General features: G+C 52.7%; 2 protein-coding genes across 7 annotated transcripts in view; both read right to left on the reverse strand.

The window, feature by feature from the left end:
* ARAP1 (ArfGAP with RhoGAP domain, ankyrin repeat and PH domain 1) overlaps nucleotides 1–20169 on the reverse strand; it is a 63016-nt gene extending 42847 nt beyond the window's left edge. For all 5 annotated transcript variants that reach the window (XM_079787579.1, XM_079787577.1, XM_079787576.1 and 2 more), the window contains exons 1-2: nucleotides 20034–20169; nucleotides 2814–2893 (exon numbers count right to left, since the gene is read on the reverse strand). The gene's annotated coding sequence lies outside the window, so the exon portion shown is untranslated. The remainder of the gene's footprint in view (nucleotides 1–2813; nucleotides 2894–20033) is intronic.
* Nucleotides 20170–21921: 1752 nt separating this feature from the next.
* The window catches only part of STARD10 (StAR related lipid transfer domain containing 10), a 28879-nt gene continuing 27159 nt past the window's right edge, over nucleotides 21922–23641 (reverse strand). Inside the window, exons 6-7 of one of the 2 annotated variants that reach the window (XM_079789419.1) lie at nucleotides 22785–22837; nucleotides 21922–22529 (exon numbers count right to left, since the gene is read on the reverse strand). In XM_079789419.1, the coding sequence (XP_079645545.1) occupies nucleotides 22284–22529; nucleotides 22785–22837 (299 nt within the window). In that variant the 3' untranslated portion in view covers nucleotides 21922–22283. The remainder of the gene's footprint in view (nucleotides 22530–22784; nucleotides 22838–23641) is intronic. The other variant, XM_079789418.1, reaches the window with a different exon arrangement.

Raw genomic sequence — 23641 nt, forward strand, 5'->3', positions numbered from 1 at the left:
TTCTCTCTGAAATCAATAAAAATATTTTTTAAAAATAAAGAAACAGGTCAATAACCTAAAAAAAAAAAATGGGCAAAGGATATGAACAGAGAAATTCACAGAAAGGGAAATATAAATGGTTCTTACACAGGTGAAAAGAATGACACCTCCCCATACTACGTGGTGACGGGTGAGGCATTCCTCTCCTGGCAGGCTAGCATGCCTCTGGAAGGGCAAGGCCACAGCAGGTGTGAAAACCCCAAGTGCTTCTGCCCTTGATCCAGCCATCCTTAGACACTTATCCTGCAGTCTTACTGGTGCATATCCAAAGACATACATAGACGGTTATGACTATACACTGTGTGAAAGAACAAAAGGTTAGAAATAACCAAAACATCCACAAACCAGAGAATGGTTAACTAAATTATGCTGTAGTCATACAGTGGAATACTGAGCAACTGTACAAAATGAGGAAACTCCTTCTAATTGATATGAGACCTCCAAGATATGTTGTTAAGTGACTAAAGAACACTATAAAACAATATATATAACATTCTGCTTTTTATGTGAAAGAAAAACGAGGGAATAGATCAGTATGCATCTACTAGTAAATGCAGAAAACATCTCTGAAAAGATACAGAGGAGACAAGGTTGCTTAAACCCTCTCCACTAAGCCTGGTTGCCTCTGAGAAAGAAAAATGAAGGCTGAAAGGCCAAGGAGGGAGGAGATCCAAAGCCAGACTTCTCGGGACCTAAAGCTTATCCAATTTAGATGTTTTCTTTAAGAATACAAAATATCGCCTAAACCGGTTTGGCTCAGTGGATAGAGCGTCGGCCTGCAGACTGAAAGGTCCCAGGTTCGATTCCGGTCAAGGGCATGTACCTTGGTTGCGGGCACATCCCCAGTAGGGGGTGTGTAAGAGGCAGCTGATTGGTGTTTCTCTTTAAAAAAAAAAAGAATACAAAATATCTTACTTATTATTTCACAATATATATAAATACTGAAACACTGTTATATGCCTGAACCTAATATAATGTGGTGTGCCAATTATATCCCATGTAAAATTTTCTTTTAATTAAAAGAAAAAAAAGAATAGCTTACTTTTGTAAAAATGTACAAGAACACATGACCATGGGCACACACTGCCTGGGCCCCTCCCTGGGTCTTGGAAGAACCTGAAGATCAAGTTCCATCAGCTCCCTGAGACCTACCTCTAGCTGATGGGGAGCCTTCCCACTCCACAACTTTTCTCTCACCTACATTTTTAACTATGCAAATATCTTTTTTAAAGGTTACTGAGGGACCAAAGAAAGACACAAACAGAAACACATTCGATGTCTTAGATAAGCCAGCTTTCAACATTATAAAGACATCGGTTCTTCCAGAATTAATTAAGCTATGACTAGCACAATCCCAACTAAAATTACCCAGTCTAAAGTTAATATAAAATGATACCAACGACATATTGTTAAGTGAAAAAGCAAGGTGCAAAAAAGTATTTTATAATGTAAAACTGTTTTATAGGAAAATGTATGTGAAAAAATGCTCAACATCACTAGTTATGAGGGAAATGCAAATCAAAACCGTAATGAGGTAATCACCTCACACTTGTTAGAATGGCTATTATTAAAAAGGCAAGAAATAACAAGTGTTGGAGGAAAAGGGAACCCTCGTACACTACTGGTGGGAATGTAAATTGGTGCAGCCACTATGGAAAAAAGTATGGAGGTTCCTCAAAAAATTAAAAATAAGAATACCACATGACCCAGCAATTCCTCTTCTGGGTATTTACCCAAAAATATGGAAACGCTTATTCGTGAAGGCATATGTACCCCTATGTTCACTGCAGCATTGTTTACAATAGCCAAGACATGGAAACAACCTATATGTCCATCATGGATGAATGGATAAAGATGTGGTAGATATGTACAATGGAATAGCACTCAATCATAAAAAACAGGAAGTATGCCATTTGTGACAACATGGATGAATCTTGAGAGTATTATGCTAAGTGCAGAAAGTCAGAAGAAAAAGGACACAAACGGTTCAATTTCACTCATGTGAAATATAAAAAACGTAACACATGAACTAACAAAGCAAAGTCACTGATACAGACAACAGAACGGTGGTTACCAGAGAAGGGGGTGTGGGGAAGGTGAATTGGGTAAAGGGGGTCAAATATACGGCAAGGGAAAGAAACCAGACTTTGGGTGGTGAGCATACAATAGAGTATATAGACATAAAAATATAAGGCTGTACACCTGAAATTTATGTAATTATAAATTAATTATACAGTTAACCAATGTTACCTCAATAAATTTAAGAAAAAGGAAACGCATATATATAGCACACATACACACAAAAATACCTCTGGATGGTTTTGTAAGAAACTGCCTTTGCGGAGGAGTACTGGCAGCTTGGAGGACAAGAGAGGGAAAGTTACCTTTCACTAAATCCTCTATCTTTTTAATTTTGTGCTATTTTTCAAAAATATGACTACAGTTTAAAAGATAACGTGATCATGTGGGAATGAGAAAGATGGTAGCTCGCCAGGCACAGAAGGGAATCACATAAGCAGCTACAGATACACACACCCACACACTCACAAACACCCCCCACCCGATGGTCCCCGTCCCTCCCACCTTTCACAGCCCTCCCGGGAGGCTCTTCTCAAGGTCTCTGGGCCTCACCCTCTCTCTGCCTCTCAACCTCAGTTTTCAAAATGGACAATGGGACCTCAGGTCTTGCCTCCATGAAGCCTACTCCCCGACCTCAATGTTGGGGCTCGGCCTGCCACACCCAGGCCCCTTCCCCTTCCCATTTTCCGACTCACCTGCTGGGCTGCCCAGGACACGGGTCCTCCCGTTACTCTGAACAGCTGCTCATCTTGGCCTGAGGTGGGAGCTGCAAGGACTGGAACAGAAGAGAAAGTCCATGAGGCAAGGCCACTTGGAACAGAGGGACGCCAGAAGGAGGAGGGGGAGATGAGAGATAAGGAAAAGGAGGATGGAGGGAAGAAGGCTGAGGAAGAAGGGGGAGAGGGATGGGGAAAAGAAAAGAGAGGGAAGTGAGTTGGATTCAAAAGTAATATAACAGAGATCGATACTTATAAGCAATAACCAGGTAAAAACCAGAATGAAAGACTCCATTTACAATAGTATCACAAAATATAAAACACCAATAAACTTCATGAGAAATGTGCAAGATCTGTAGGAGGGAAAACCGGGAGTGTTCCCGAGAAGCGAAAGGAGACCTGGACAAATGGAAAGACATAGAAGAGGGTAGAGGAAGAGAAAGGAGAGGAGGGAAGGGTTAGGGAGCCTAATGGAAGCCAGGCCTTCCAGCAGGGGTGAGGAGGCAGACACAGGCCTGCCCAGGGTTACAGGCCACACAGGTGGTAAAGGGGAGCCAGACTCCTCATTCTCTGGCCCTCCACAAGGACCCGTGGCTGGGATGTGTAGGGGACGGGCTGTGATAGAAACTACTGCCTGGCCAGGAGCTGACTGTCCCCAGGGACGACACGGGGAGGGTGTAATGCAGCTCCATGACTGACCCAGTTCCTCCCCACAACGCAGAGCCTGTCAGAGAGAGGTGGGGGACCCTGGGGAGACCCAGGGAGGCAGGGCTCTCTCCACTAAGCCTGGGAGCCATCAGTGGGGTGGGAACAAAGGACCTGTAACTGAGGCAGGGGCAAGAGAGCCCAGGGGCCTGTTCCTAACCATGGGTGGGGCCAAAAGAGGTGTTTCCAGCCAAGAGGCGAGAACAAGCCATCCCCGAGGACAGGCACCAGCAAGCAAGCTCAGGCCGGCCTCTGTTCAGGAAGGGGGTGGAATGGGCAGGTCCTGGGCAGAAACACCTTTCCTGCCGCGAGGGCAGGGTCAATGGCAAACTGCTGGGCTCTGCACGGTGGCTTTTTAATGTACTAGGCAGGTATTTATCTCATGTAGACTCCACAATTATTTCTTAGGATGAAGCTAAACTAGGGATATATTTTAAAAGTGAGTATTTTAAAAATAAATTTTAAGTAATTAGTACTTCAAATACTGAGTTGGCAAAATAATGGCAATGCTACTCAAATGATGATTTTAAAAAAGAATAATAGACAACATAAATAGTCCTTACTGTATGCTAGGTACCTAATCCACAGCCCCCCCCCCCTTTTTTTTTTTTTAATCCTCACCTGAGGATATTTTTTCCATTGACTTTTTTTAGAGAGTGGAAGGGAGGGAGTGAAGGAGAAAGAGAGAGATGAGAAACATTGATGTGAGAGAGAGACATCAATTGGTTGCCTCCCGCACACTCCTGGCCGGGGATCGAACCTGCAACCCAGGTATGTGCCCTTGACTAGAACCGAACCTGCAACCCAGGTATGTGCCCTTGACTAGAACCGAACCTGCAATCCTTCGGTCCCCGGGCCAATGCTCTAACCACTTAGCAACACCAGCCAGAGCCCTAATCACTTTTTATTATCTTATTTAATCCTCACAGCAACCTTATGAAGTACACACTTCATACTTGAAGATGAAGAAGTTGAGGCACAGAGAGATTAAATAACTTGCCCAACGTCACACAGCTAGGAAAGGGGCAGCTTGAATACAGTATAGACAAGACGGTAGCCAGTAGCAGCCACATATGGCTACTGAACACTCAAGATGTGGCTGCGTAATGAAGTGTGCTGCATTAAATACACACTGGGTTTTGAAGACTTAGTACAAAAAACAAGAATATAAATATATCATGGGGGAGAAAGGGGAACCCATGTAATATTTTCAACAATATTTTTTAAAAGAATATAAATATCTCAATAAATTTCTATTTATTACATAACAGAATCACTATACTATTTTGGCTATTTGAATAAAGTATATTATTAACTTCATGTTATTTGAATAAAGTATATTGTTAACTTCATGTTTCTTTTTAATGTGCACCAGAAAAAGTTAAATTGCACTTATAGCTCGAATTATATTTCTGTTGGATTGTGCAGCTCTAGACTCTCAACCTCACTGCTCACTGCCTCTCACAAAGTGATGAAAAACATTAACTGAGCCCCTGCTCGATAGGTTGGGCCCTATTCTAAGGGTTCAACAGGGATTGATTGATGATGACCCCAACCACCCTAAGGGAATGGCCAGGGCTGGAAAAGAGGAAACCACTGCTGTCCCTGCAAAGGGCCCAACCCCATCTTGGGCCTCTCTCAAGTTCCTATTCCCACACTAAAGGCTTCAGATCAAGGTCAGGCTCCAGGACTTCACACTCACAACCTTCTAGGACAGCTCCATTCAAGGCACTGGAAGCATGAGCCAGACCTCAGACCTGCCCTATAGGAACCTCAGGCTGGAGGGGGTCAGATGACACCCAGCCAGCGGAAACAGCTTACATGTCCCTCACCAGGCCAGGGGTCAGGGAAGGCTTTCCAGAGTAGGCAGCTCCTTAAAAAAAAAAAAAAAAAAAAAAAAGTTTGGAGCAATACCCTACTGAGCCATACTAGAGCCTGAGGCAAAGAAAGAATTGCCAGTACTGAACCTCTTTGTTTAAAATTTGCATATTTTGCCCAGCCAGTGTTGCTCAGTGGTTGAGCGTTGACTTATGAACCAGGAGGTCACAATTCGATTCCTGGTCAGGGCAGGTCAGGGCAGGTCAGGACACATGTCCAGGTTGTAGGCTCGATCCCCAGTGTGGGGCGTGCAGGAGGCAGCCAATCAATGGTTCTCTCATCATGATGTTTCTATCTCTCCCTCCCTCTTCCTTCCTCTCTGAAATCAATAAAAAAATATTTTTAAAAAATAATAAAACTTGGATATTTGGTTTATCTTGAACTTTTTCATTAATATTGCTTTTTAAAAATATATTATTTATCTTGATTACTAAGATTTTTGCGCACTCTCCCCCCTCATTTTGCACTGGAGGCAAGTGCCTCACTTGCTCCACTCTAATCCTGAAACATCCCTCACCCCAGGTTTAAGCCCTCCAGCTGCTATGACATATGACACATCACTGAGTTTCCACCCCCAGGGAAGCAGGGACCAGGGCAGAGGGGAGCGTCATCCTGTTGCGACAACATAGCCAAAAGCTGGGGGGTTCCCCTCCTTTCCCACCCAAAGACCCGACTCAGGTTTCAACACCCCACCATTCTACCTTGCCCCTGCTTCTCCCCCGTCTCCCTCCATCACCTCTCTGCTCTGCCAACCCCTGTCCCACCCCTGCTCAAAGCCCTTCGGTGTTCCCAGTGCCCTCAAGTTCAGCTGCTCGGCCTGTCATTCGACCTACTCCAGCCCTGACGTTTACAGATGAAGAAACAAACACCCACAGGGAGGAAGTGACTTGCCCAAGTTGCCCGTGACATGCCCCGAGCCCCAGCCAGCTGGGCTGGCCCACTTCACTTTTTTGCATCAGGCACCAGCTTGGCACTTGGGAGCCCCCCAAATTTTTCCCACCTTCAGGCACTGATTCCAGACTGCCTCCTCCAGAAAGCTCTCCTAGACTACCCTCAGGCTCTTAGGCCTTGGAAACTGGGCCATGCAGCTCACAACTGCTCCCGCTCTATCTTTGGTTGTTCCATTGGTGGGGGTCCATCTCCACCCAACCTCCAACCTGGCCTGGGGTACCCTTGTGAGTCTACACCCCTTCTTGTGCCCCTTGCCCTCCACCATAGAGCTCAGGACCTGACTGGGTCCACAGGGCACTCAGTCCAGAGGTAAGTAAGGGTCATCTGGAATCTCTAATCCTTGGCAGCCAGTCCTTTTTCAGGTCTGGCCTGAGTCCCTCTTACTGGAGCAAAAGCTGTGACCCTTCTGTCCTCTACCATTTCAACCCCCGAGGGCAGAGTTAAAACCTCATTGCTCCTTCTCTGACCCAGCCCAGCATCTCCCCCGCGCCATCCCTGCCCACTACTGACTAGGGACACCAATTCCGACAGTCTAGCAGGAAGGTGGCCCAGAGCTCAAGGACAGGTACACTCCCGTCTCCTTCATTTTCTAAGTGCCCACTTCATGCCCAGCCCCTGCCAGTGATCCACCTTCATCTCAGTTTCCTCAAAACAATCCCAAGGCCTGGCATTTTTACCCCATTTCATGGAGGCTGTGTGAGGTGGAAACTTGCCCAGGTCACTTGCTAGGGCCAACAGGGCCTTCGGGAGACGTGACCACTTCTATCTGGTGGAGTCGGCAAGGCTTCCAGAGGGCACTCCTGAACTGGGCCTTGCAGGATACATAGGAGGTTGCCCTGCCAAGCAAAGGAAACTGAGTGTGCAAAGCCAAGGGATGGGACTGGACCTGACAGATGCAGAGACGGGAGATTTCAGTGGAGCAGGAACGGGAAATGTGAAAACAGTAGTGACACCCAGAGAGGTTTGGGGACCCTCCCTTGGGTGGTCACAGAGTCTGCTGACCATGCGGATGTGAGCATCCACTGCACTCGGATTTGCATGAGTTAGTCAGGCCTAGGGCAGGGCAGCCTTAAAGGTCCTACCCCTCCTGCACTCAGCACTCAAGTCCCCTCAGCCAAGACCCTTCCTCGATTGCATCTTCAGATCCCCCTCTACACAGAGCCATAGAGGAAGGCCCAACGGTGTGGGAGAGCGGAAGAGGGAAAAGGCAGGCCCAGGGTCCAGAGCTGAGGCCTGAGCTTACCTACCCCTCCTCCTCTCCTGCACAGCACCCCCCACACACACACCAGGCAGGTTGGGCAGGGACCCCAGTGTCCAGACCTCAGGCCTGAGCTTACCCACCCCACTTCCTCCTCCCCTGCACAGCCCCCCACACCAGACAGGTTGGGCAGGGACTCCAGTGCCCAGACCTCAGGAAACCCCTCAGAGCTCCCGACACAGGAACCAAGAACCCCACCCATCCAGCTTTGGACAGGCCCTGTCTTCAAACCACCCCACCCATACCACAAAGGCACACCTCACACCACCTCCAGGGATACATACCTCCCACCGGACCTAGCAGCCACACACAGATCTGCCCCACCACACACTCAGCCTTCAGTCTCCACACTCCCCACCAACAACTCGGCTATGTACAAGTGCCTCAGAGCCCCCCAGTGCCCAATACCCCTCACCCTCTAAGCCCACCCCACCCCCCAGCCCAGTCACCAGGGGATACCTATGGGCAGGGCCACCCTCGGTCTGCAGGGCGTTCTCAGGACTCCACTAATGGAGGCAAGAGGCCTTGGAGACACTTCCCTTAGATATGAGGAACTGGGCGGTGGTTGGGTTCGCAGCCCAGAGGGTGCAGAAGTGGCTCCCGCCCCCCTGCAGAAGCCAGCTCCCTCCAGCCCAGACAAGGCAGCAGGTGCACAGCTCACTCACCCTGGGCCCAGGGGCCTATTTTCTGTCTCTCAGGGACTGGTGGCCATTGCATACTGGTACCAAGGAGGCACCCTGGAGTCTCCTGCCTAACCCCAGCCCTGAATCTCTGCCCTGTCACTCACCCTGGCACCAATTTTCTGCCCCATCCCATGTGTGGTGTGGTCTGTGCTCTGGTATCCCAGGAGTGGTGGGGGCTGCCAAGGAGCAGCCCTCAGGCTAGTGAGCACTGAGTGGGGGGGCCCAGGGCCCAGGTGCCTAAAGAGCCACTTCAGCCACCTAGTGGGGAGCTGGGGACACAGGCCAGAGCCCCTCCCTGCAGGAAACAAGGCAAGTCCAGGTTCCAGTCCTGGCTCCACCACTTCTCGCCTAAAGCCCTGGACAAGTCATGTCACATTCTGAGCCTCAGTTTCTCCCTCCACAAAGCATGGCTGTCATCCAGATGACTGTGACACGTCACCATGTGCGTACTAGAGGCCACATGGGTCATCTGCTCACTCCTGGGCTATTAAAAGAGACACCTCCAGTCCTTAGCACCAAGGCCTTGCTGCTCCTGATAAAAGGGGCCCTTGTTGATGGTCTTGTAGCCAGGCTCTAACCTGCACCTTGGAGTTCGGATACCAATGACTACCACACCCAGACTCCAGCCATGTCCCTCTGCAGGGCTCTAGACTAGACACCCCACTACCCCCTGGACCTCTTTGGGGTGGCCCTGGGCACCACACATTCCCCATCCCACAATGAATTCACCAGCTCCTCTCTTGGATAAAGCAAGCCTGCCTCCAACCTACACGGGGCCTTTGAGCAAATAAAAAATGCCTCTTCCCACCCTGGGAAGGGACATCTAAAGGCCTCTTCCCTCAGGAGCCCCACACCAGGGCTTGCAGCTAAGCGAAGAGGACAGCTGGGTTTCAGTCCTCCTCTCCCAGCTCTCCACTTGTCCCCACCTACCAGGTGCCCTTAGGCAGCACGCAATGTGCACACCCACACACAGCGGATGTTTTGGTGACAGGGAGGATAGTTTAACAACCTCCTTGGAGCAGTAAATCCCACTTTATTAATGACCAAGGGGCATTAAAGACTAAGTGACCCTGGACATCCCTGACCTCAATTTCAGGCCTAGCCTTAACTCCCACCCCAATCTTGAAAGACTATCACTTTCTACAACCTTCATGTCTATACTTTTTAAAGTTTTTACAGTTGTGTATCACTTGTATAATGAGAAGGAAAAATATATAGAAGTATTTAAGTCTATTAGGATTGAGTTTGTTCCAGCTTGTTCCTCAATCTGTCAATGATAAAGTAGCTTTATGACTTTAAATATAACACGGATAGACTACTAAGAGAATTTACTTTACAGAACGGCTCGTTTCCTGGGCCATCTAGACTAGAGAATGAGAAACTGAGACCCAAAGCTTGCTCCCTCCCCCCACTGGCTTATCCTCCCAAAGATCTAAGACACAGTTATCAAATGAGGTCCCCTCGCCAGGGACCGAGAGGGCAGCAGCAGAGTGCAGCCCACGGGCTTTCAAAGGGGAACTAGACTGAGGTCCTTAGTAAACACGAGACTCCAAGGCCTATGGGCTGTCCTCTAAGAGCACCTGTCCCCACCCTTGCCCTGACCTTCATTCCACATTCCCCTAAACCTCACCCAGAGGTGCCTGAAGCCCAAGCCTCACCCTGCAGAGGGTCTGATAGGGAGTAAGGTGTGAGTGAGGATGCAGTGTGGATGTCTGAAGTCCGTCACTTGCAAATAAATGAAGCTGGAAGTCAAATGGTTTGGTTTATAGCCTTGTCAAAAAGTCTATGACATAAGAATCCCCCTCCCCTCTACTATGTATCCCCACCTCCAAATGGATCACACTGGACCACTCCCTCCCCTTCCCCCTAACTGCCTCCTCATTATCATGTTTTTGACACATCACCCTCTTCTCTAACCCCATTACCCCCATCCACCCCAGGCCTCCCCAGCCTGCCTGAACCCCTGGGCTTTCCTCCCTGCCTCCTGCCCCTCCCTCACCTGTGGCCAGGACACTCTCTAGCCTATACCTCTAACCTGCCACAAGGCAGAGCTCCTAACCGGAACCCTAAACCCACAGCCCTGACCCACATCCATGTTCCCTACTCCCCCATTCACTCTTCAGGCCTCACGCAGGCCCTCCCATTTTAATGTGTGACCCCACCAGCCCCACAACACCTGTGGAGACAGACCTGGGGCACTCGCACCAGGTCTCTGGACTGGTCCCCTGCCCCTCAGTCACAGACACATCCTACTGGGCTGGGGACTTCCCAGGCAGAGCAGCGAGTGTCTCCCCCATCAAATGTGCTGGCCAAGCCCAGCTGGCGTGGCTCAGTGGTTGAACATTGACCCAGGAACCAGGAGGTCACAGTTTGATTCCTGGTCAGGGCATATGCCTGGGTTTCAGGCTCAATCCCCAGTAGGGGGCATGCAGAAAGCAGTCAATAGATGATGTTTATCTCTCATCAATGTTTCTGTCTCTCTAACCCCCTTCCTTCCTCTCTCTCTAAAAATCAGTAAAATAAAATAAAATTAAGATTGTAAGGTGTTGGCCATGGGGGGGCCTGAGATGCTATAGGTAACTGCAGGAAGATCTTCTGTGACCACTGACTGCCTTGGGAAGATGGGTGGGGGGCTCTTAACACTGTAAATGAGGCAAAAAAAAAAAAAACAACAGGAAGAAACAGGCTAACCACAAAGGGGATAGGAGTACACAGGGCTGACAACAGACTCCCAGGCAGCAGGAGTGGACAGAACCAGTCACATGCTGGGACCCTCACCACACACACCACTCCTGGCCCTGAGCCCTGACAGAGGAGGGGAAGAGAAGGCTGCTGGACTCCATGCTTTCTGAGTTAACCAGGAACCTGACATGTGCTCACCCAGGAGGATAGATTTGGAGGGTTCCTCTGTACCCCAGAACTAGAAGCCTAAGAGAACAGGGCCCCAAACCTGCCCCCTCACTTGTGCCCCCTGAAATGGAGAAACCAGAAGATAAGCGGCCCAATGCTGCTGGCATCTGAAAGGGGAAGCTGCCTTTGTTGCTGGGGTGAAGGTGACCAGATGGGCGTGGCAGGAGCCAGAAGGGAGAAGGAGATGAGGGACCAGCCCCACAGGCTCAGGCCTGCAATTGATGTGTGACCTCTGCGTCCTCCACTATATTATCAGGTAACAGACAGGAGAGAGTCCTTACTAGGCCTCTCCTCTCCAGCTCACAGGGAACATTCTAACCCACTTATCTGATCCAGCCATCCCTGCTTAAAGGTCATGATTATGGAGGACTTAACATCTACCAGCCATTGTGCTAAACATGTTACATGGCCTATGTGCACTAATAAAAGAGAAAGATGCAAATTGACCGTACCTTCGCGACACCCACCAGGAGTGGGTATGCAAATTAACCCAACAAAGATGGTGGGTTAATTTGCATATGCAGGCACCAAGTGGCTGGGGCCAGGACGCTTGCATCGTCACCATGGCGATGATGCAGGCGTTCTGCACCGCCCCAGCTGCTCTGGGCCTCTGGGCAGCGTGGGAAGGTGGAAAAGCGGCTCTGGGCCGGAGCAAGGGTGGTGCCGGCAGCCAGGGGAAGGAAGGTCCATTCTTGCACAAATCTTCATGCATCAGGCCCCTAGTTTCATATAATTCTCTAGACAATCTAGAAAGTGGATAGCTTTAGCCCACTTTACAGATGAGGAAGAAACGGAGCCTCAGAGAGGTTAAGTAACTTGCCCAAAATGACACAGGAGCCAGAATCTGAACCAAGAGCTACCTGGGCCCCTCCTTCCACTCTATCTTCTCAGAGGGGACAGTGTAGAAACAGGCAGGGAGCAGGGAGGTCAGGCAGGAGAGGGAGGATGAGTGCAGGCTGAGAAGGGCCTTGAAGGCCATGCTAAGACACTCGCCCTTACTGTTCAGACAACAGGAAGCCATGAACGGCACCAGGGTCCTCTGGGGACCGAGCATAGGGCAACAGGCAGGCAGACAGGCAGGCAGGCAGGGGTTCCTAGTGCTGTGAGAAAGAAAATTCACATAACTTTTCTGAGTCTGTTTCATCATCTGTATAATGGGGATTACAACAGCTCCACCTTGCAAGCTTGGGAGGAATAAATGTATGCCTTCAACATAGATGCCAAGTCTGACCAGTTCTCGCTCCCCAGTGACTTCCCACCTCCCTCAGACAGAAAGCCAAAGACAGTGCACGCATGGCCCACTAGGTCTCTCCCTGCCACCGCCCACCGCCCACCGCCTACCTCCCACCTCCCACCTCCCACCTCCCTGCTGTTCCTCCACCCTCTCCTTGTGCTCCACCTCAGGGCTGCGCACTGGAGCTCCTCTGCCCGGAAGCTGTTCCAGACATCTACACGACTCACTGCCATACTTTCCCAGCACCTGCTCAAATACAAGGCCTTCCTTCCATGACCATTCTACCTAAAAAGTACCCCCATCAGACTCCTGACCCTGTATCGTTTCCAGCATCCCATGTATCACTATTGGACACTGTTCACTGTCAGTCTCAACTGGAGGACCGGGATATTGTCTCATTCACAGCTCTATCCCCAGTGGCTAGACGTGTCCGGCCACTGGTGGAATGGATGGATGGACATCTACAAAGGCCTGGCTCACCCGGGTCAGGAGCTTGGGACAGGGGCCTGTGACATGGGTAGGGAGAGAAATGGTTGGGTGAGGCAACAGGAGTCAAAGATTCAACTCAGAGACTCCTTGGCACCCTCCATGGCTGGGCCTGACAGTTCTTTCCACCTCTGTAGCCGCCGCAGCCACTTCCTGCTGTGCTGGCCGATAAACACTGCTGGGTGGTGGGGGCTCACCCACACAGGAAAGTGCTGACTCTCAGACCCCCTTGAGCTGCCCACCCCTCAACTGTTCCCCAGAGAAGGTCAGAACCACCCAGACTTCCAGGTGGTTCTGACCTTCTGAGACCAACACCCCCACCCCGATTCGAGGCAGGTGCCTCTCCCCTGCTTGTCTACCCCTTCCATGGCTCCCCATTATCCAATGTGGTTCAAAGGCTCCACCCTCTGGTTCCTGAAGCTTACTCCTCCTCTCCAGTCTCATTCCTCCTAATCCCACTGTCTGATACTTTACCTCCAGGACTTTGCTTATGATACTGTGCCCTCTGCCTGGAACCCCCCAACCTCTTGCTCCTTAGGCATATAGGAATCACCTCATCCAACCATTCCTACTTCCAGAAGGGGAAAGTGAGCCCCAGAGAGATTCAACAACCTAAGCAGGGTCACACAACAAGTCAAGACAAGGGCCCAGGCACCCCCAGCCTGAGCCCCTACCCCTGAGAGGAGGAGTTCCTCCCAGGTGACCTCAGAGATGCTGAAGCAACTCCCCTCCTCCAGGTGAGCTGACTAGGGCAACCCTGCACTGAGAAATGTGGGTTTTCAGGCCACAAGCAGTAGAGGCAGATGAGTGTCCTGGTTCATGTCCTGGAACAGAACCACTAGACACTCCCTGCATCTTCAGCCTCCCTAGGCTTAGCAGGTTCATCTTCTAGGAAGACAGAAGGAGCAGGAACAGGCTTAGTCTGAGGGGAGAGGTAGGCCTTTAGCTGGAGCTCTGGCACCCCTTCACCAAGCAAGAGAGACCCCACTCCAGAGCTGTTCTGTTGTCATCTGGTAAGGCTCAGTCCCCAACCTTGCCCTCACGGAGGCCCCTTTCTCACCAGCAGGCTAGGGAGGCTCTGGGGAACAAATTGTTGAATTTTAGCTGCAGACCCACAAAGTGGCCCATCTGGAAGAAGGACCCCACTCAAGTGGGGGAAAGCCTCACCAAGCTCACATTTAAAGGGGTGCAGAGCCAAGCACCTCCTACCCCAACCCAGTGAGACATCGAATGCTGATCACACCACACGTAGGCAAAAGCACAGGACCTTCAAGGATGCATCTGGGTCCAAGTGCACACGGGCACACACACAAGCACACTCATAGCACCCCCAGTGGAATGCGGAGCTGGAAGGGGCTCACCCAGCCAGGAAGTCTTCCAGGAGGGGGCAGGTCCTGCTCTATGCCCAGGGCCCTTTCAGGGCAGCTGTTGTGCCCACAGGCCCAGGTGGGTACCAGAAGGAGGTGGGGGAGGCACTGTGAAACACTCCAAGGCTCCAGCCAAGGCCCAGCTTCCCTGCCCCTTGAGGAGGGGCAATGTCTCCCCTTCAGACTCCTGGGCTCAGGTCTGTTAGCTACACTAACCCTCCAAGGCTGGCCCCGGGCCTGCTGAACCACATCCTGTCCCAGGAGTACCTGGTTTGCCCAGCAGTGTGGCCCAGACCTCGCTCCGTGACCCAGCCAGCCACCAGCCCTCCTGGGGCCTCCCATCAATCCTGTCCTGGTATCCAGGACAGCCCCGCCACCATCAAATAAATGAAAAGGAGGCCTGGCCGCTGTCTGTCCTCTCCCCACACCCCAAGAGGGCTACTTCCTCGTCCCTTGCAGGGCCTGGTTCTCAGACTTTTTGAAAGGGGGCAGTTGGGTGTGTATGCTGGGGTGGTGGGTGCAGAGAGCACACAGAGCCTGGCAGCCACGTGGGCCACTCACCCCCAAGCAGCTCTGAGAAACTCTCCCGTCCTCATCTGTCTGGCACCAGCAGCCAAGGTGTGGCACAGAGTCTCCGTTTCTCTAAACTCAGGATCCACTTTTGGAAATTTGGAAGCTGGGAATTGCTTGAATCCCTAATGCCTAGGACCTCAGATTCAGAATCCTAAAATTGCAGCTGCTCAACATGGGGAGAGGGAGGGCAGAAGTGGAGAGGGATGGAGAAGCCCCCCACCTCAACCTGCCTCACCTCTCACCTGCCCTGGTTGGTTGGTTGCTGTTCACACCTGGGGCTGGTAAACCTGGGAGGTTCCAGAAGCTGCTGCTTCCTGCTTCCTCCCTGAAGCTCTGGGGAAGCTGAGTCCATTGAAAATAAGTGACAGCCCAAGGCCTCTCACTGACATACCAGAGGATCCTGACCCCAGGCCTGACTGAGCCCTGGCTCCAAATTATGGTAGGCAGGAAGGGGAGAGGGGACACCCAGGCGCAGGGCAATGTCCTCTGGAGTGGTAGGGAAGGTGCCAGAGGAGACCCCGGCACCTGTAGGGAAAATATGCTATGGCTCCCTGTCCTGGGGGCTGACCCACCCCAGCACTGCATGGCCAGAAGGGGGTAGGCCAGGCTCCCCCAGAGGCTTGGGCAGGTGAGATTTCAGGTGTCCTCTGGCTTCCTGCCCTGAGAATGGGAACAAGAAGTAGCTGTGAGAGGTCCCAATCCTCCTCTCCCTCCCCACCTTTGGCTCACAATCTTTACCCTCACAACAGTGAAGATAATGAGAAGCTGGAAGATTTGGCCACATCCCTCTCTCCTAGGGTGGGCTCTCTGACCCTGAATCCTCTCCTGGACCCCTCTCACCTTGAGCACCACACTCTTGGTCACAGCTGGTCTATGCTTCTTGCCCTCTTAGCTCTGGATCCATCGTTTCCAGGTTTGTTCAATTAGTCACAGACACCCAGCTGTACCTGATCTCAGTCCTCTTGAGAGGAATCAGGGAGAAAGACTTGAGCCCTATGATAAGGCAGGTGGGCAGTGTCTGAAGGAACCTTAGGGTATCTAAGTCCCAGGAGGCCCTGGCCAGACCTCAGGCAGGGAGGTGAAACACAGACCTCAGAGCCCCTGCCTGGGTGCTAGTCCCAGCTCTCCCTTTCCTTGGCTGAAAGACCACAGGCAAGTCACTTTACGTCTACTGATGTTGGTTTCCTCGTCAGCAAAAGGGGGTCTGGGAGAACTATATTCAGCAAAGCCGAGCAGACAGGATGAGAGCAGGGAGTAGACCTCAGGAGGTGCTCATCCCAGGGCTGAGCCCTTGGGAGCTCAGCACTTGACAGCAACCAGTCCAGTCTGCAAGCAGGATGCCCTTGCAGGCATCCCATCCCCACAGCTGGCCCCAGCAATGTCACCTGACCAGGTGGCCCTCCAGTTCCTGCCTGTCACTCCGACTGGGAGTTCCCGGGGTAGTACAAGGTTTGGATCTCCTCTGGCCGCTGTGTCACCCCGTGTTCAGGGTTCTTACTGTGAAACAATAGAAATTCAGACCGCAGCTCGACTATAGAATGGATAATCTTGGGCAAATCAGTTAACCTCTCTGGGCCTCGATTTCTTCATCTGTAAAATAGTCTACCCCATAAGACTATTGTTGAGGATTAAATGAAATAATTATATAAAAGGTTTAGCACAGTGCCTAAACATTTAGGCACATAGTAAGCTCCTTAGAAACAGTAGCTACCACTACTATCATTACTACTAAATAATAATTTGGTTATTAAATTGGTCACTTAACTCCACATCCCCTCCCAGCTACTCTGATGGTCCCAATGGTTTAGAACAGATGTCCTGATTACAGAACACACTTCTCCCTTCTGAACCATATTCCAAAGGCTGAGCCAGAGAGCAATCCCACAGAAAAGTCATGCAGAAGACCAACCATGTACTGCCCCCCGCCCCAGACCATCCCTGACACCTGGGGTCATCTGTGTCTCTGGCTTAGGACTGTTCTCCCCAGAGCCTTGGTTGGAATGTACAGGTCTGGTGGCCTCTCTGATCGGGCCTGGGGGCACTCAGGAGTCAGCAGCAAGCCCTATGTTTTATGGGGAGTGCACTTATAGGGGATCTCTGAGGGCCCCCATATCCTCCTATTCAGACCCTTGGAGCCACCCTTAGCGCAGAGCCCCTTCCTGAAACATCAAACGCTCCTCTGTACAGGGCTGTGGAAGGGATGAGTCCAGCCTGCCTGAGACCAGAGGAGGGGGTGAGAGTGGCCACCCCAGGGACTGGACTCTGCTCCTGAGGGAGGGGGACCGGGTCTGCTTGGCTGAGGTCACACCCTGCTGCCTTGACCACCAACCAGGGGAAAGCCCCTTCCTGAGTGGGACCCTGGACTGAGCTCAAGGGGTGAGGTCAGGCTATGGGAAGGGAAATCAGGGCAAGGAGGGGGGCGGGGGGAAAGCCTGGATCCTGATCCTGCTTCTGCCACTAATTTGCTGTAACCTTGGGCAAGTGACTTTGCCTCTCTGTGCCTCATCTGCAGACTGGAACCTATCTCCTAAGGTTGGTTGGCTGGTTAACACATAAAATTGCCTGCAACGGTGCTTTGTCATCCTCGCTGATGTCCTTACTCAGCTCTCTCTGAGTTTCTTCCCCTCTTACTTGAGAGTGAGCCTTGTCTCATGGAATGATGTAAAGTTAGTAAAGTAACAAATGCGCAGTGTCAGGCACACTGTAGTACTTAAATCAAGGAGGGCACCCTTCCTTTCTCTCTCCTTTCCCAGAGAGGAGCCAGACTATGAGTCCGAGTCAAGACTGACCCCCACCAGCGCTCTCTGTGTCCAGTCTCTGGCCCTTGGCCTCAGTCTCCCCATCTGTTAAAAAAAGCTTCTGGGCCAAGTGGTCTCTCTCCATGGCCATATCTGCTCTAGCCTCCTTCTCCCCTCCATTCTCTCCTTCCTTCTCCATTCCAACGCACGTCCACTACATTCCCTCCTACTGCAAAGAGAACCCTTGGAACCCTAAAGGGACTGCTGGTGGGCAAGGGGTACCAGTCCTCAAGTAGCCCAGGGCCCATCCAAGGCCTCCAAGGGTTAAGATCCAGAGTGAAGGGGGGTGTGGGGAAGAGGCAGGGTGAGGCCTGGAGCCCAGGGCCTGCCTCCCCTCCCCCTACCCTGGGAACAGAAGCTACTTGTTTGGGCATCAGCCGGCTGGCTTTGAGCTTGGCCAAAGGGAGAATGGGGTGGGGAGGGGAGAGGGCCCTGGAGAGCAGAGGGGACTCCCTCCTTCCAGCCAATGGGCAAGTCCATCACTAGCCCCTAGGACGCTCAGAGGTCCCTTACCCCTATGAACTGACCCCTTCCCGCAGGTTCTGCCTTTTCTTCATTCACTCACTCACTGCTGGGGGCAGGATTTAGACTCAGGCCCAGCTGACGCCCACAACCAGGCTCTTTTTGGAGTATGGGACCAGGGCTAACACCCCATCCTACAGATGGGAAAATGAAGGCTCTGAGAAGTCTGGGGATTTGTTACTTTATTAACACAGGGTTTAGTGGCAGCACAGGGACTACCCCACATCCCTGACATTCCCATACCTCTGCAAACCCTTCCCCACAGAGCTCCAAGGAGACCCTTGCTAAGCTGAGCCACTACACGGGCCTGAAAGGCTGGGCAGCAATAAGCAACCCACATCTGAAGTCCCAAAGGATCTAGGAGATTTGGAGGGCGAAAACTGAGGGGGGGGGGGGGGGGGGGGACAAGCAACCTGAACAAAGGGCTGAGGCTTGATGTATAGAAAAGCATGACTGGAACCCGACAGGTGGTGGAGGTGAGGCTGGGGTCAAGTGGGGAATGACCCAATGAAGTTTGGGTACAATCTGGGCCTCTGGTGGCCTCTGCCAATTTCCACCTCCCTAGTTGTCAGGACTCTGCCTAGATCACCCCCCTCTTGCCCTACTGCAATGAGCAAATGGCAAATGGGGAGGCAGGCAGAGTTCCCAGGCCAGAGTCTGGACAATCCCAAACCCATGGGACAGGGGGATGAGTTCTCTCTACACCCTGCCCTTGCTACCCCTTCGTGCCATACCCATCTCCTCACCATTCCTCAAATATGACATGCAAGTTCCTGCCCCTGCACAAGCTGTGCCCTCCTCTGGAGGGTCCTTATCCTTGTGAATTGACACTTAACTGCTGAGGCCCATTTCAGTCATCTCCCCTTGGGCCTCCAAGAGTTCCAGTCCCTCATTCCATCTCAGTGCCTGTCTAGACCTGTCTTTGTGACTCTGCTGGTATCCTTCTACCCTGTAATGAGCTTACTGGGAGGTCTCCCCTAGCCCAGCACACTCTGCTCTCTGAGACAGGCATCCTGGGTGCCTGTCTGGACCTTGGTGCTCAGTCAAATCCTTCCCTGAGTACCTCTACACACCCCCAAGCCTGGGGATCTAGGAAGGATCTTAGGACAGGAGTTTTGGGGTAGGGGGTGCATATGCCAGAAGTCATGTTGTGATGGCTTTTGACCTAAGTTCCCCAGCAACAAAAACACCCCTGGCGATCTGAGACCAAACACCCACCCCATGCCCTCCAGGCTGCACTCCGAGTCTGCTCTCTCCAGGCCCCATTACCCACTCCAGGCTTGACCCCATTCAATGTGAACACAAACCTCCTTTTTTTTCCCCAACAACTGGGCCAGGTAGGGGCTCTTGGGAGGCCATGCCACCATTTACTGTTGGGGAATTGGGGCAGAGACCGGAAGTAGCCTTCCCAAGGTCACTGCCCAGGTCCTGGGCATAGGGTCGTAGCAGTGTGCAGAGCTGTGGGGGTCTCCGCGGTCAACGAGGTGCGAGCCTTCCTTTCACTGATGAGAAAAGCAAGGCGTCCGAGAAGGGCTGCTAGCTCCGGATCCCGAGAGCCTTCATGCCAAAGGGCTGAGGGCTGGAAGCCCCCTGTCCCGCCGGCCCGCCCTCCTCCCTCCGGTCTCTGGCCCAACGGCGCGCCGTCGGAAAGCCACCCGCATCCCCACCTCGAGACGGGAGGACAGACAACACAACCAGGAGAAACACCCGCGGAAGTAGGCGTCAGGCACAGCATCGCCGCGGGGCCTCGGCGTTCCCTTCTGCGGAATGGGAAAACTCCGGGCCACACCTGGGGAAGGAGCGGGAACGGGGATGCCCCGGCCGCCTCACTCACCTGCTCTGGGCAAAGACCACGAGGAGACCCCGGTTCCGGCGCCGCCACACTGCACTCTCTCCAGCCGCAGCAGCGAACTCGCGGCTTCAGGCCGGGCGCGCCCACCCCGCCGGGCGCTTCCGCCCGCCCACGTGACGCCCTGGGAGGGGAGGGCGGGGTCTGCGCGTGACCACGCCCGAGGGCGGGGTACGGCGTGGCCACGCCCCCTCAGTGACCGGGCCCCGCCCAGTCAGAGTCTCCGAGTTCGCCTCGCCGATGGGTGGGTCTGTGTGCCTCCGGTTTGGGGTCTCCCGTTTCTCTCCCTGCTCGAAGGCCCGTTTCTGTCTCCTGAGCCTACCACCCCCATCCGCTGCGTCTCCCTGCCTCTTGCTACTCTTCTTCTGGTGACTGTGCCCACAGAGATGAGCCACACACCCCCAGGAGCCCAGACCGCCCAGGGCCATTAAGAGGGTGTAAAACACAGGACGACCAAGGTCTCTGACCTCCTCCTCTAGGAAGTCCTTCCCCACCCCATTCTCTGAGTTTATCCCACTTCCCCCCCCCGCCCCCCCGGGCCACCTCCCTCAGAGGCTGGGTGGTTGGGAGGAGTCCTGCCCAGTTAGAGCGCTTCAAGATCCCTTGGCTGAAGGCTGCAGCCTAAGGTTCTGGCTCCCGGGCACCTCTGGTGGCCTGAAGAACGGGAGATTCGCTACCACCCTGCAAGCACACACACAGATGAAGGCCCAGAGTTTGGCAAGCATTCCTGGTTCCTGTGTCCAGGGCACTTTCGGGGCCAGCCAAGCCAGAAACCTTAGCTTTTCTATGCTTCCATTTCTCCAAATACCCCTGTGGAGTCATTTGGAAGAACAGCTCTCACCAGGGTGGGGCATGGGGTTTACTCTGAGATTGGGAGTCATTAATATGAGCACCTACTACATGCCAGGCCCTCCTTTTATCTCAATCCTCATACCTCTGCTTGAAGGCAAAGCTCATCACTGCAGTTATGGATTAGGAATTGAACTATTGCCCAAAATTAGCAAAGCCAGTATTGGGCAAACCTGGGATTGGAACCCAAGTCGTGGTTGAGTTATGGAATCTCCTGCCTACCCACTACTGGACCTTTACTCTGCCCCTCTAGGGAAGTCTACTGTGTCTTCCTGACAACGTGAAGGTAAGTCACTTCCTGGGAGTGGAGGACGGGGCCAGACCTTGGGGAGAACTTCCTGGTCCCAAATTCCTATCGGGTACAAAAACACTGGAGAGGGAAGAACACAGCACCCTTCTCCCAACCTGACAGAAGGGATGTCCCTAAGGGAATAGAGGGCAGCTGGGGCCACAGAGAACAGGGAAGGCCCAGGCATCCTTCCAGACCTCAGAGCACTGAGGTAGAACACAGGAACAAGGGGCTGGCACCCGACCACTGGCAAGGGACTAGGAACCCCATCCTTTTCGTTAACACAGGCTGGAGATCTTCAAAATGACCTAGGGAGGGCTCAAATCACAGGGCCTATTCCCTCCAATGCACTGAAGTCTGATGACACTCACCTCAACCCCAACCTCCCTCCTCCAGAACATGATGCCCCAACCTCAGTTCTGAGGCCCACAGCCCTGTGGCCTGACACCCAGGGACCTCTCCACCTCCCTTCCCTGATGACTACAGAGTATCAGTCCCCCAAGCCATAGATTGGATGCTATGAGGCTGAAAGTCACAAAATAGAAACCCGCTTCCCCATGGAGCTGAAGGTCACACAAAAGAACCCCACCCTCTGACCCCTGACCCAGGTCCTCTAGCCAGAACTACTCCTTCTCTTAGAGCAGTGAACGGTAGTCTGGAGAGAATGGCAGAATGACCACCAACAAGGACACGTGGGTGGATGAAGAGTGAACTAATGAATAGACACAAAGGGAATGGAACATACCTATAAATGGAGAAAAAGCTAACAGCCCGACCCCCCAGCTACACCTGGGGAGGAAAGAGGATGCCTAAAGAAGCAAAGGTCAGGCAAGCAATAAAATTAACAAAATAAACTGTAGAGCAAGGGGACCAAGAGTGGCAGTTGTGCCCCGGACAGGTGGGAAGCAGGTACAGCGAGGAGTCGATGAGCCGGCTGAGGCTATGGGATGGTTTATTAGGGCTATTTCCAGCAAGGCCACAGTGCCAACCTGGGTCTGAGCCCAACGTCCTCAGGAGGCACAGGGGGTGCGGGAGGGGAGAAAGCCACCCCCAGGCTGTGCCCTGTCTTGTCTCAGTCCCTGTTAATGGTTCCACGCTCAGGTGAGCGAGGTATCATCGTCACTGCCCTCTCCGCCAGCACCGCCCATCCGCTCCTCGCGACTCTCTGTCACCGCACTCTCGTCGATGTTCTCCAGCGAGTCCGCATGCTGCACAGACAGCTCCGACAGCGCCAGGCTCGGCAGCGGGCTCTGCTCTGGGTGCAGCCACGGTTTGAAGTGGGGCTGATGCTTCTGCTTCCACTCGGGGTACTTGACGCACGCCTTGTACATCTTCTTCATGGCCTGCGGAGCCGCAGCACCAGAGTCAGGAGTGAACAGGCACAGGACCGATCGCCTCTCCACATCCCCTCGCACGCTCTCCAGCCACTCAGCCCCCTCCCCTGACCCCCACCCCGGCTCCCAGCATCCTGAGTTCTTGCCCCAAGTTCATAACTCTGCCCCTCAGCCCTGACTCCCAGTCTCTATCCCCACTCCACCCGTTCAGCCCGGAATCCTCTCCACCAGCCTCCATACCCCCAAAGTCCCAAGGCCACTCACCTTGGGAGCCAGGAACTGCGAAGATTTATTCACCACCCACTTGGGTAAGGAGCCTGTGAGAGCAGGGAAGGGGAGTGAGGAGAGAAGGGAAGCAGCAGCCTCAGGCACCCAGTCCCCTGCCTCCAACCTGAGGTTTCCAGGGAGGCCACCCTCTTCTCCATGGGGCGGGGGGCGGGGGATGATATAAATCCCATAAGACTTTATCATTCTCACCCTCTCTTTCCATTTCAGAACAAGGTCCTTAGGCTCAACTCTGTGTCCCTGCCCCCCTCTTGCTGAGCCCCAGAGGGCAGCCGGCAAGAAAACTGCAGGGTTCTAGGTGACGACAGGCTACAGATGGACTGAATTCCTGACCCAGTAAGCTCCTGCCGGCTGCCTGCCCTCCACTCACACTAACATCCCTTCTCATACCCAATCCCTCTATGGGGAATAGTCCTGATGCTTAGCCCCTCCTCTGCCTGTACCCCAGAAAGCCTCCTACCCCAGAAAGCCTAGCTGCTACACAGGCCTCTTGGCTGGGCACCCCAGCCTGGCCTGACTTGGAATCCACAGCCCAGCTCTCCACCCCATCTCACTCATTCCCAAGTGTCTGCTCTGCCTTTGACACTCAATACACTCATTCAATGAGATGCTGGGGAGCCAGGGCCTTGACCACTGGGCCCTCGGTGGGGTTCAGGGAATTCCCAGGTAAAGGTGCTTGGGGCTTACCCATCCTTGAGTCATCCATCCATTCATTCACTCACTCCACATTCGCTCAGTGATACCCTCTGACCCCTGGGCCAGCCCTGGGGACCCAGAGAGGAACTCACTGTCTGGGGGGCCCAACAGTGTGCCAAATGCTCTGCTAGAGGGGAATG

The sequence above is a fragment of the Cnephaeus nilssonii genome (assembly GCF_951640355.1).
Source record: "Cnephaeus nilssonii genome assembly, chromosome: 13".
Lineage (NCBI taxonomy): Eukaryota > Metazoa > Chordata > Mammalia > Chiroptera > Vespertilionidae > Cnephaeus > Cnephaeus nilssonii.